This window comes from Tachyglossus aculeatus, chromosome 11 (assembly GCF_015852505.1).
Source record: "Tachyglossus aculeatus isolate mTacAcu1 chromosome 11, mTacAcu1.pri, whole genome shotgun sequence".
Classification (NCBI taxonomy): Eukaryota; Metazoa; Chordata; class Mammalia; order Monotremata; family Tachyglossidae; genus Tachyglossus; species Tachyglossus aculeatus.
The window spans coordinates 27,888,177-27,900,626 of record NC_052076.1 but is presented as its reverse complement, the minus strand read 5'-3'; the positions used below and the strand labels follow the sequence as shown (position 1 = coordinate 27,900,626).

At 52.4% G+C, this 12,450-nt stretch overlaps 1 protein-coding gene across 5 annotated transcripts in view; it reads left to right on the top strand.

The window, feature by feature from the left end:
* Positions 1-7,882: 7,882 nt before the first annotated feature.
* IGF2BP1 (insulin like growth factor 2 mRNA binding protein 1) overlaps positions 7,883-12,450 on the top strand; it is a 57,357-nt gene continuing 52,789 nt past the window's right edge. For all 5 annotated transcript variants that reach the window (XM_038754205.1, XM_038754203.1, XM_038754201.1 and 2 more), the window contains exons 1-2: positions 7,883-8,057; positions 8,990-9,050. In XM_038754205.1, coding sequence (XP_038610133.1) covers positions 7,883-8,057; positions 8,990-9,050 — 236 coding nt within the window. The remainder of the gene's footprint in view (positions 8,058-8,989; positions 9,051-12,450) is intronic.

Sequence of the window (12,450 nt, the reverse complement as noted above, 5' to 3'; positions counted from 1 at the left end):
TAGGCACTGTACTAAGTGCTTGGGAAAGTTCAATGGTAGCAGGGCACAGGCACCGTGGTTCCTGCCCTCAAGTAGTTTCCAATATAATGGAGGAGACAGACAAAAAGGACGTAAGGATAGAAAAACTCAGAGAAAGAATGAGCATACAGCAGAAAGCCTACGGAGTGTACTGTACTCTCCCAAGTGCTTAGTGGAGTGCTCTGCACAAAATGAGCACTCAGTGAATACTAGTGCTTGATTAATAGGAAGCAATACACATGCAAGAAGAAGGGGACAAAACATCTGAACAAATAATCAAAAGCACTGTAAAAGTTTGCTCAGCACATGCCTCTCTGCTTCTCAAAAACCTCCGGGGACTCCCTGTTCCCTTCTGAATCAAGCAAAAATTCCTCATGATCGGCTTCGAGGCTCTCTCATTTTACAGAGTGGCTGTCTTCATCATCTCTTCTCCAGCTTGCTCTATTTGCTCCTCTCAACCTCACCACCTCCCTGGACCTCACTTCCAACACCGGCTCCCTACCCTTACTCACACTAGTCCCCTGCCTTGGACTCCTTTCCCACATCCAACGGACCTCAGCACTCTCCCTGTTCAAAACTCTCCTAAAATCCCACCTCCTCCACCTAAGCCTTTCCCGTTTAATTCCCAACATTCTCAAATCACATGATCTCACCATCCATCTCTAACTCTCTTGGAAGTATTTTCACCTTTTCTCATCACTTGTGTATAGAGTTTTCAATTGTGCCCTTCCCTCATTTATTCCGAGGACTCTACTTGTGAATATTTTTATGTCCATCTCCCAGATTAGAATGGAAACTCTTCGTGGGCAGGGATTGGGTCTCTCTCTCTCCCTCTCTCTCTCTTTTTTGTTGTTCTTTGGAACTTTCCCAAATGTTCGGTACAGTGGGAGCTAAATAAATGCCCTTGCTACCACAAGCAATTTAGTACAAGATGAGATCCAAGTGGAAAATGTCCAATTTCATCCCCAAACGAAATTCCTAATATTTTCTACCCCTTCCTCAGCCCCACTCTCACTTTCTGGTCACTGTGAACCTACGATGTCGGTGACATAATCCCATGTGTTAGTTATGTTCAGCGATCCACTGGGTAACTTGAAACTTTTCCCTACTAGATGGGGGTGGGGGGGACTTGATAACGAACAAAAGTGACTGAGATGATTTGAAATAACAAGTCTCCACCCATGCATATGGCCATGGTTTCTGGATTACTTTTGTACTCTTAGCTTCCGGTCTGCTCCTCTGTTCTTTAGCTCATCCTCCTATTAAATGTGGGAGCTCCATGAGGGCAGGCACTGTGCCCTTCTAGTCTACAAATGATCTCAGTGACTAGTTCAGTTCTCTGTATCCTGTGACCCAAGATTTAAATCACTGACGGCAAAGGGGAGGGCTAGAAAGAAATATTAGGGCAAATTTTCTTGGCACGGGGGAATTGAGAGACAGGAAGAGGGAAAAGAAGAGAGAAAATGGAATGTGGAGGTGAAAGAACAAACAGGAGAAAAGCAGGAGGGTATGTTGAAGAGAATGAAAACGAAAAGTAGGAATATATAGAGAGAACGGGGAGTGGGGAAGGCACTGTGGATTGCTAGATCATGAGACAGAATGGAAGGAGTGAGAGGAAGAACAGGATGAGGAAATGGAGAGGATGGAATAGTAATAATTGTGGTCTTTAAGTGCTTACTAGGTGTCGAGCAAGGACACAATCCCTGATCCTCATGGGGCTTACAGTTGAAGAGTGTTGAAGGATCAAGGTAGGAAGAGAACAGAGGAAAAGGGAGAATCAGTTTGTCCAGAAAAACAGGGCAGCAAGCAGGGTGCAGACCAGTTTGCCTGAGCCAGGCTCCCTGGGTTTGTATCTATCAGTCAATCAATGGTATTTACTTTTTTCCTCTTTTTCTTTTTTTACTTTTTTTCCCCTTTTTCCTCTCCTCCTCCCCATCTCCCCCTGCCCTACCTCCTTCCCCTCCCCACAGCACTCGTATGTATATTTGTACAGATTTATTACTCTATTTTACTTGTACATATTTACTATTCTGTTTATTTTGTTAATGATATGCATATAGCTTTAATTTTATTTGTTCTGACTATTTTAACACCTGTCTACATGTTTTGTTTTGTTGTCTGTCTCCCACTTCTAGACTGTGAGCCCATTGTTGAGTGGGGACAGTCTGTATATGTTGCCGACTTGTACTTCCCAAATGCTTAGTCCAGTGCTCTGCACAGAGTAAGCGCTCAATAAATAGGATTCAATGAATGAATTTACTGAACACTTTCTGTGGGCAGAACACTAGATTAAGCCCTCGGGGGAGTACAGTACAACAGAGTTGGAAGACACATTCCCTGCCCACAGTGAATTTAATATCTAGAGGATCCTTTTATATCCAGCACTTAAGTACAGTGTTTGGCAGAGGAATAAATATCATTATTATTACTATTATTATTATGGCAGCCACAAGTCCACGAGAGACTGTGGCAGAGAGCCCTGGGAAGTTCAGAGGAGTTTGGAGCTAACAGCCCCAGGGGAGAGAGCAGGAAAGGGAACATCAGCTCAGTTTTACCCTCTTGGCTCTCAGGGGAGCACCAGAAAACCCTTTCCACGTGGGCTTTAGGCTCCTCAGTGTTGGCTGCACTGGGAATTAGGGTTTTTCACCAAAATAAGTCACTGATGGTAATCCCTCAGCCAGGTTCTTTGCAAAAATTTCAGTGGGAAACACTTTCTTCTGTTTTAACCAACAACTTCCCTCCGGAGCTGCAAACACCAGGGTCCAGGAGGCCCCCAAGAAAGGGTCCTGGGGCCAGGAAGAATCTTCCTGTGGGAAAGGCCAAGAGTAAACAAAGGGCAGAAATGTGCAGCCCACAGTCGCCGGAGGCAAGTTCTCTGAGGCTTCCAAATCTAAGGGGCAGTTAATCGAACGTGGAACCAACTCAGGAACAAAGATGATGTTAGCCCTGGCTCAGCTTTCTTTACCCAAACCAAGGAAATGCTCAAAGAATGGTTAGGTGCCCAAGGAGAAACCATCCCTGCCTTAGACAATGGTTCTGTTTTAGCCAGAAAGGTTTCCTTGTTTCCTCCATTCTTCCCCTCATTTTTTTTTTCAAGCAGCACTGAGACATTCCCATCCTCCTGCTTTTCTGACCGATAAGACTGGTCATTTGGCAAAACAGGAATTGGAATTTTATTTACAACGTACAGAGGACAGAACAGCCAGGTAGGAGTAGGGTATTTCATGCGATTAAAAAAACCCAAACATTTATTAACAGTGGCTGGGGTGAAATGACCTGCTCTTTGGACAATAAAATGAATTTTGAGTCAACTCTGACAAGATCTTCACTAAACGAATTTATCTCTCTGCCATCGTATAAACCTTTCCTTGACAAACAGATCATCTCTGTACACTGCATCTCCCTCTGTACCAAAAAATCATTTTTAGGTAATTTTGTCACCCGCAGAAAAACAAACTCCTGAACGATTAAAGTTCTCCTTTTTCTGGGTTTAGTTTCTCAAAAGCCCCATTGCCAGATCAACACATATTTTTACTCTTCGGTTTTATACAGTGGAAATGGATAAATTATAGTTTCACTGGGGGGGGTGGGGAGAATTTATTTTTTCTTTCAGGAGTTTACACTTTCTGAGTTTTCCCAATCACACAGAAACCCATTCGTATGTGGCAGGAGGAAGGGGGCTTTTTAAACTGCCCCCATCTGATCCCTTTTTGGGGTTTCTGAGAGTGGGATTTTTTTTTAAACCCGGTCAATGTCCACGGGCGGCAGGCCTCGACACCCCAACAGCGAGAACAATGGGGAAAGAAAGAGCAGCGAGCTTATTTCCAAGCGAGTCTGCAAAACCCCAGTTGATCGGTATTCTGGAAGTAACTGATGCTGTCGGTGGGAAGTGGAGAGGGCCATTTCCAACCCCCCGATCGCCCCGGGTTTGGGCCGCTCAGGTGACTCGGGAGTGGGGGTGTGTGTGTGTGGGGGGGAGACGACCCCCAACCCAAATCTCAGGGGTAGGAAAAAGTGGTCCCGCGTGGAGAGGTCGGGAGCGGGAGGGGACGTTAGCTGAACTTGCACAACTCAGCGCAACGGTCTCCGGAGGAGGGGCGGATGGGGCCGAGTTTTTGCCAAGGAAACCCAGCGCCATGTGCTCGGCTCACCTAGGGGCCGAAGCCCCCCGGCCGGACCCCCCCATCCACCCGGGGGGGAGTCGGGGGTGGAAACCCCGTTAAGGAAGGCGGCCCCAGCGGGGCTTCGGAGTCACCCACGCGGGGTTCAGGACCGGTTTATCCGGGGAGGGGGGTCGATCCGGGGGTCCCGAGCGGGTGGACTGGGCCTTCCGGACCGGTCACCCCCCCAGCCCGGGAAGGAAAGGGGGAAGGGGCGGGCCGCCTCCGGACCAGCATTTGGGGGAGACCGCCTCGCTCCGGGGCGGGGGGTGGGAGGGTCTTCGGGAGCCCCGGGGGGCGGGGGAGGGTCCCACCCACACGCCACTCAAACATTTCAATCCTCAGACCCGGGGCTGAGCGGAAACAAAGAGCAGCCGAGACCCCCACCCGGAGGCGGCTCTCCCCGGGGGACGTGACCTTTGGAGGTCTCTGGGAAGAGGACCCCCCCCCTTCTCTTTTCACCCCCTCGCGAACGAGGGTCCGGGGAGCTCGGTCGCGGGGGTCTCGGGCCCCCACGGCGGAGTCGGGATGGGCAGAGACCCCCAGTTCCCCCGACTGACCCCTTGACCCCAAGCCGGGGTTGCAGGCCCCTTCCCCCAGAGCCCCCGAGGGGGTCGACCTCCCCCCCCACCTCGGGGTCCCGCGGGAGTCCGTGCCACGCGTGGAGCGGGAGAGGAGGGAGAGAAGCTCACCGGGAAAAGTCTTGTATCCGAGGAAAAGTCCTAGAGAAAGGGGGGGAAAACCAACCCGGGAGGGGGTCGCGCTGGGGGTTTGAGGGGGGCGTTTTTCAGGCAGGAAAACTGGGCTGCTTTTCTATTCCTCCTTACGAGTTCGTCTGTTTTTAGGGCGGAAAAGATCGCGCGGATCCGTCCGGGTGGGAGCTCAGGGGTCCGGGCGTTTTTATTATCACCGCAAAGTTGTGTTTGTGCTTTGGTGTGTCCTGCTTCTCGTCCTCACGTCAGCCCTGCCCCTCCGGGGAAGAAGACCAGCCGGAGGGTCGGCCGGGGCTCGGGACCCCTCTCCCCCGGCCCCAAGGGTCGCAAAACCCGGAGGTCGAACGAAATCAAGGGCAAGAAAGGAGACGGGGGCGGCCCCCCGAGACAGAGGGGCCGGGGGAGACCCTGTCCCCCTGCACGGGGGGCGCGTTGGGCCCTCTCCCCCCATTCCGGGATCGGTTCTCCGGGCGTGGGAAAGGGGAGTCCCTCACCTCCGAGCGAAAAGCCCCCCGCAACTGGGATTTTCTGTCCGGCTCCCGGGGGGCTGGGCGGCGATGGCCCCCCGGATTTGGAGGCGAAGGGGCCGGTCCTTGTCTTCCCTCGGCGCCCACCCAGCCCGGTCCCCGCCTTGAGCGCGGAACGGAAATTAGGGAGGTAGGCGGGGCCGCACTCCCTGCCGAAGCCCCCTCCCCCGGCCAGGGAGACCACCTTTCCGCCCCCAATCATCATCATCATCAATCGTATTTAGTGAGCGCTTACTGTGTGCAGAGCACTGGACTAAGCGCTTGGGAAGTCCAAGTTGGCAACATCTAGAGACAGTCCCTACCCAACAGTGGGCTCACACTCTAAAAGATCCCCTCCGCGGAGACCCCGATTGAGAAGCAGCCTGGCGAGCTCTGAAGGACGTGGGTTCTAATTCCGGCGTGACCTTGGGCACGCCACTTCACTTCTCTGGGCTCCACTTATCTCCTCTGTAAAATGGGGGTGAATCAATCAATCAATCGTATTTGTTGAGCGCTTACTGTGTGCAGAGCACTGGACTAAGCGCTTGGGAAGTCCAAGTTGGCAACATATAGAAACAGTCAATCAATCAATCAATCGTATTTATTGAGCGCTTACTGTGTGCAGAGCACTGGACTAAGCGCTTGGGAAGTCCAAGTTGGCAACATATAGAAACAGTCAATCAATCAATCAATCGTATTTATTGAGCGTTTACTGTGTGCAGAGCACTGTACTAAGCGCTTGGGAAGTCCAAGTTGACAACATATAGAGACAGTCCCTACCCAACAGTGGGCTCACAGTCTAAAAGGGGGAGACAGAGAACAAAACCAAACATACTAACAAAATAAAATAAATAGAATAGACATGTACAAGTAAAATAAATAAATAAATAGAGTAACGCGTGGGACAACCCGATTACCTCGTGTCTGTCCCAGCGCTTAGAAGAGTGCTTGGCACCTAGTAAGCGCTTAGCGAATACCGTTATTCTTCTCCTTCTTCACTTCTCTGGGCCTCAGTAATCTCGTCTGCAAAATGGGCAGCGAGACCGTGAGCCCCACACGGGACGGGGACTGCGTCCAGCTGGCTTGGCTGGGATCCGCCCCGGCGCTTAGTACGGCGCCCGGCACGTAGTAAGCGCTTAACAAACACCATCCTTCTTCACTTCTCTGGCACTCGGTGATATCGTCTGTAAAATGGGGACCGTGAGCCCCACACGAGACGGGGACCGTGTCCAACCCGATTGGCTGGGCTCCGCCCCAGCGCTTAGTACAGTGCCTGGCACATAGTAAGCGCTTATCCAGCGCTTAGAACAGTGCTTTGCACATAGTAAGCGCTTAACAAATACCACCATTATTATTATTATTATTATTAACAAATACCATTCTTCTTCGCTTCTCTGGGCCTCAGTTATCTCGTCTGGGGAGGGAGGCCGTGAGCCCCACACGGGACGGGGACTCACGGTCCAGCCCGATTGGCTGGGATCCGCCCCAGCGTTTAGTACGGTGCCTGGCGCGTAGTAAGCGCCCAACAACTACCCTCATTATCGTTATTCTTATTTATACGGTCTCCTCTGTCCTGAAGGGAGCCGTCCCCCTCCCCGTGTTCGCTACATTCGCGGTCGACCCGCTCCAATTCCCCCCGCCCCCCGACCCCACTTTCTCGGCCCCCGACCCTCCGCCAGCTCCCCGCACGGGGGTCCACGCTCCCAACTTCTTTTTCTCCTGGAGCCCCCCCCCCCTCCTCCGTCCCTGGGAGCCCCCCGATCGCCCCCCCCCACTCCAATGAGTCCCAAACGGCTCGGGAAAACGCGGCCTCCGGGCCCCGGGAGTCGAACGCTCAGCGCAGCGCTCCGCACAGAGTGGGCGCTCCCTAAACCCGATCGAATGACTGAAGAGTCCTCCTCAACCTAGCGTGGGCTTCCGGGGGGCGGGTGGGGAAGCCCCCCGGGGGCGGGGCGGCCCCCAGGGTGGGCCGGCCCCAGCCAAGGAGCCGAGGGTCGGCACGCCTGGGCCCCCAAGCCGGCCGGAGAGCGGGGGTCCCCTCTCCCCCCGACCGGGTCCGCTTTGGGGGGGGGCGAGTGGGGGAGACCCCGGGCTGGGGTGGCGTCGAGGCCTCCCCCTCCGGGGTGGGTGGGGGCTGCTACCACGTGGCTTCCCCTTTTTTTTTTCCGCTCCATTTTCCCAGTCGATTTTATTTAGAGGCGGCGCCAGAGAAACGTGACCCGCCCGGGCCGGGAGCGCGGGGCCTTCGGGACGGACCGAAAGAAGCCGCCGCTTCCCTCGCCCGGGGCCCCCCCAGGACCACCCTCCCTCCGCCCCCCGACGACTTTGGGGAGGGGGGGCGGAAGGCTTGTCCCCGCCCCCTCCCACCAACAGCCCCCCGGCCTTCTCCCGGGGCCCGGCCTCGCCCTCCCCGCTTCCTCCAGGCTCGGAGCTCCGGGGCTGGGGGGTGGTCTTCTCCCCCGGCCCTCCGCCCCCAGCCGCCACCATGAACAAGCTGTACATCGGGAATCTGAACGAGGGCGTCACCCCGGGGGACTTGGAGAGGGTCTTCGCCGACCACAAGATCGCCTACAGCGGCCAGTTTCTGGTCAAGTCCGGCTACGCGTTTGTGGACTGTCCGAACGAGCAGTGGGCCATGAGGGCCATCGAAACTTTCTCCGGTAAGAGACACCCCCTCCCCCCCCACCCCCGCCCCCATTCTGCCCAGAGCCCCCTCCCGACCTTCCAGGACCCGCTCTTCTCCTTAAACGGGGTTCAGGGGGCGAAGCCGAAAACGACCTGGAGAAGCCGCCCCGCCTTTCCCCCAGCGGCCCCCACCCCCCCCAGGAAAATCACTCCAGGGAGCGGGACCCCCCCCCTCAACTGGATCAGGGCCGACACCCCAAACTGAGGAAGCCCCTCCCTCCCACCCCGCCTTTGAGCGACTCCCCCGTTACAGCTCTCCCACCCAACTGTCCTTTCCAGGCCTTAGGGGCGGGAAGGCAGATTCCGGGGGCCCAGATCCCGACGGGGTGGGGCCCCCCTCCCCACTGATTTTTCTCCCCCACGAAGCCCCAGGCTCGGGGGGGTAGGATGGGGTGGGGGGCCGCGGCCGGAGGAAGGGGAAAGGGAAAGGGAAGGGACTTGGCCATTTTGACTCGGAGCCTGGTGGTGGGATGGAGCGGGGGAGACAGCGAGGACCGCCATGCCGCTGCCTTCGCAGAGAGGCAGGCCGGAGGCTGGGGACACGCAGCCCCTCCGGAAGACCCCCACTCCTCCCAGAACCGTTTGCCCCTCCGGTGGCCTCCCGACCCCCACCACGACAAAATAACCTCCCTCTCCCCCGCAAAAAAACAACCAAAAAACTCAACCCCGGGGAAAAGGACTAGATCCCTGAAGCGCTGGAAGGTCAGCCTCTCCCGCCACCAGACTGAAAGACATTTTGGATTTTCAGAAACTTTAATAAGAGACCCTCCCCTCGAGACCCAACTCGCTCCCACCCCCCCCCCCCCGGGAATATCGACGGATTTTTCCCCCCACCCCAGCCCTCCTCTCCTCGGTAGCCCCCCACCCTAACCAGCCCCTCTCCATCCACCTCTCTTTCTCCCTCCAGGCAAAGTGGAGCTGCAGGGGAAACGTCTGGAGATTGAACACTCAGTCCCCAAAAAGCAAAGGTATACCGTCTCCCCTCCCTCTTCCCGGGGGCGGTGGGCGGCGGGGAATCCGTTGGGATTGGGAGGGGAGAGAGAGGCTTGGCTTCGCGTGGCGTCTCTCGCTTGGACAAAGCCGAGGTGTGGAGGGGTGGAAAAGCGACGCGACGTCATCTGGAAAGGTAAAGGACAAACTTAGAAGTGTTTCGTGAGAAGGAGTCTTGCCGAGGGGAGTTTGCTCAAGGTGTGGATCCGGCAGGGGGAGGGGGGATGGGGGAGGGGGGCTTTGGGGCCTCTGTGACCCTGGAGTTCAAAGAGTTCGGGATAACAGGATGACTTGTGCAACTTCGAAACCTCCTCCTTGGCCGCCTGCTCCTCGGCCCCTCTCCTTAGGAATTAAAAAAGATCTCCCCCCCCCACCACACCCCAGGAAACCCCCATCCTATTTATCGGCCTGAACCCCCCCCTCCCCCCGTCCTTCCCTCTTCTTCACCGACAGGTCCAGGCCCCTTTGCTCCCCTTTCCCCACCCACCACCATCTTTCATTCATTCAAACGTATTTCATTCATTCATTCATTCAATCATATTTATTAAACGTTTACTGTGTGCAGAGCACTGTACTTAGCTATTGGGAAAGTACAGTACAGCAATAAAGACAGACAGTCCCTGCCCACAAAGGGCTTAAGCGTTTACTGTGAGCGGAGCTCTATACTAAGCGCTTGGGAAAGTACACTACAGCAATAGAGACAATCCCTGTCCACAAAGGGCTTAAGCGTTTACTGTGAGCAGAGCACTATACTAAGCGCTTGGGAAAGTAAACTACAGCAATAAAGAGAGACAATCCCTGCCCACAAAGGGCTTAAGCGTTTACTGTGAGCAGAGCACTGTACTAAGCGCTTGGGAAAGTACAATGCAGCACTAAAGAGTGACAATCCCTACCCACAAGGAGCTCGCAATCTAGAGGGATGCGTTTCGGATTGTCACTCTAAGCCCTTTCCTCCTCCTCTTCCTCCCCCTCTGCCTCCTCCTCCCACCTCATTGTGCCCAGGGCCAGCTGAACTCTCCGATGGGGATGAGCAAAGGATCCTATAGGGCATCAGGTTTGGTGGGGGGGGGTGGGTGTTGGAATTTGGGGGTGGGGAGGAGAAGGAAAGGGCCCGGGGGGCGACTTGTCTGGGTAGAATAAAGGATCTATCCTGAAAAATTTTCTCCCTCGACCCTCCCCATCATTCATTCATCCAATCGTATTTATTGAGCACTTACTGTGTGCAGAGCACTGTACTATCCACCCTGACTTCCAGAGATGGGGACTGGGGATCCTGGTTCAAACCAGAAGGGTCTGAGAAGAGCTGGGGCTGGACTGGGGTGGGGTGGGGTGGGAGAGGAGGGGGTCAGTCTCCCCTCTCTGGAGATGGATTGATTAATTTATTTTGGTGATCGAGGGAATGGCCCCCGGATCTTATCATTCTTCTCGTGGCCAGGAAGGACTTTTAGACTGTCAGCCCGTTGTTGGGTAGGGATTGTCTCTAGTTGTTGCCGAATTCCGAGCGCTTACTACAGTGCTCTGCACACAGTAAGCGCTCAATAAATACGATTGAATGAATGAATGACTTGATCCAGTCCCCAAACTTGCTAGGTGGAGACTGGTTTTGGGGAGTATAAGGTTATTTTACTCTTTCCGGGCCAGAGATCTAACCCTTTTGACTCTATTTGTACTGTCCCAAGCGCTTAGCACACAGTAAGCGCGCATAAATACGATTTAGCGATTGGCTTTCGTTCATTCATTCATTCAATCGTATTGAGCGTTTACTGTGTGCAGAGCACTGTACTAAGCGCTTCGGAAGTACAAGGTGGCAGCAAATAGAGACGGCCCCTACAAAAGAACCCACCCTGTTATGGGTGGTGAGAATTACTATGTTTACAGACTGGTACGGGGTGGCTGAAACATCGGGGGTTGGAAAGACGTAGTAAAATAGAAAGGAGGCAACGAAAATCTTTTTTTATTATTATTTAACAATCTCTACTGGGCGGGGGGCGGGCGGCGGAGTAAAGTCCGTGGCTGTCTGGGGGGCGGAGCGGATTGAAGAGGACGGGGCTGGAAGTTTGAAATGGTTAAAACAACCGGAATCCTGCAGTGTGGAAGTGTTTTTTGTTTTTTTGGTTATTTTTTTTTTGGTGGGGTGCTGGGCAGGAGAGAAAAAGGACACTATTTAACTTCTAAGAGATTGATTCGAAACCCAAGAAATACAAGATGTGGAGACATAAATTCGCTAATTGAGTTTTTTAATTTCCATGGGCAACTCTCTTTCTAAAATCGACGCCTGACACCTTCGAAGCCATTTGGAGGCTGCCTTTTCCCCCTCCAAAATGTGCGCCGAAATCTTTAAAGGGGTTGGGGGGCGGAAGGGAAAAACCTCGTTGACCCCCCCCCCCAGTTTTGACTGATCTGATTACTTCTATTGTGTCTTTTTTTTTTCCTTTCTGAAATGGGCTTCTAGATTCTAGAGCCTTGGGTGTGTGTTAGAGGGAGTCTCGGTCCTCCCAGAATAAACACTCTTTGGAAGTTGCTGGTTTGAAAAAAAAAATGGTTTCAATACTTTCTATACTTTCTGTGCTCTCTGAGGGAGCCTGCGGTGGTTATGTTTCAGGCTGTGTTTGAAAGTATTTCTTCAGTTGGTTTGTTACTGGATTTTCCAGTCTCATGGATATATAGAACAGAAACTAGTTAATTAAGTATGACTAACGTGTTCTAGACAAAATGTACAACCATGTATATAGTTTGTGTGTGTGTGTGTGTTTTCAAAAAGAAAAACTTTCATTTTGAGATACAGGAAAATAAAGCCACATTCCTTCAGAATCCACTTAAATGTAAAAATATAAATACTGCTTCTAAGTGAACACAGAACCCCACAGTATTTCCCCCGCCCCTCTTTTTGAGAAAACAAAACTCCAAAGATAAAAAGTTGTCTGTGCTGAGTTGGTGCCTAGGATTGCTGGTGTCTTTTTAATTTCATCTAGGGTTTAAGATTAAATCTTTTGCTTTATTTGAAAACTAGAATTTACATCCTTTTAAAATCCCAATGCTGAACAGCAGATAAAAGGAAAAATACTTGATTTGTGCCCTCTTTCTCCAATCTTAAAATGTGTATTATTCATATGTGTATATATGTATATGTATATATATATATATTTCATATATATGGAATAATTAAGTTGCTTTCCCGGGCATTTTTTTGATTTTTGTGTTTGTGTAAAGCCAGTGTTAAACGTTTTGCCATAAAATTGGTGTTATGTTTAGCACCTCACATGTTCCTTGCCCAAAGCTGGAATGAAAGAAAAAAATGAAACCATAAGATTTTCAAGCAGTTGAGAAAAGGTGTGTGGCTTTTTTTAAAAAACAAAACAAAACAAAACAAAAAACATT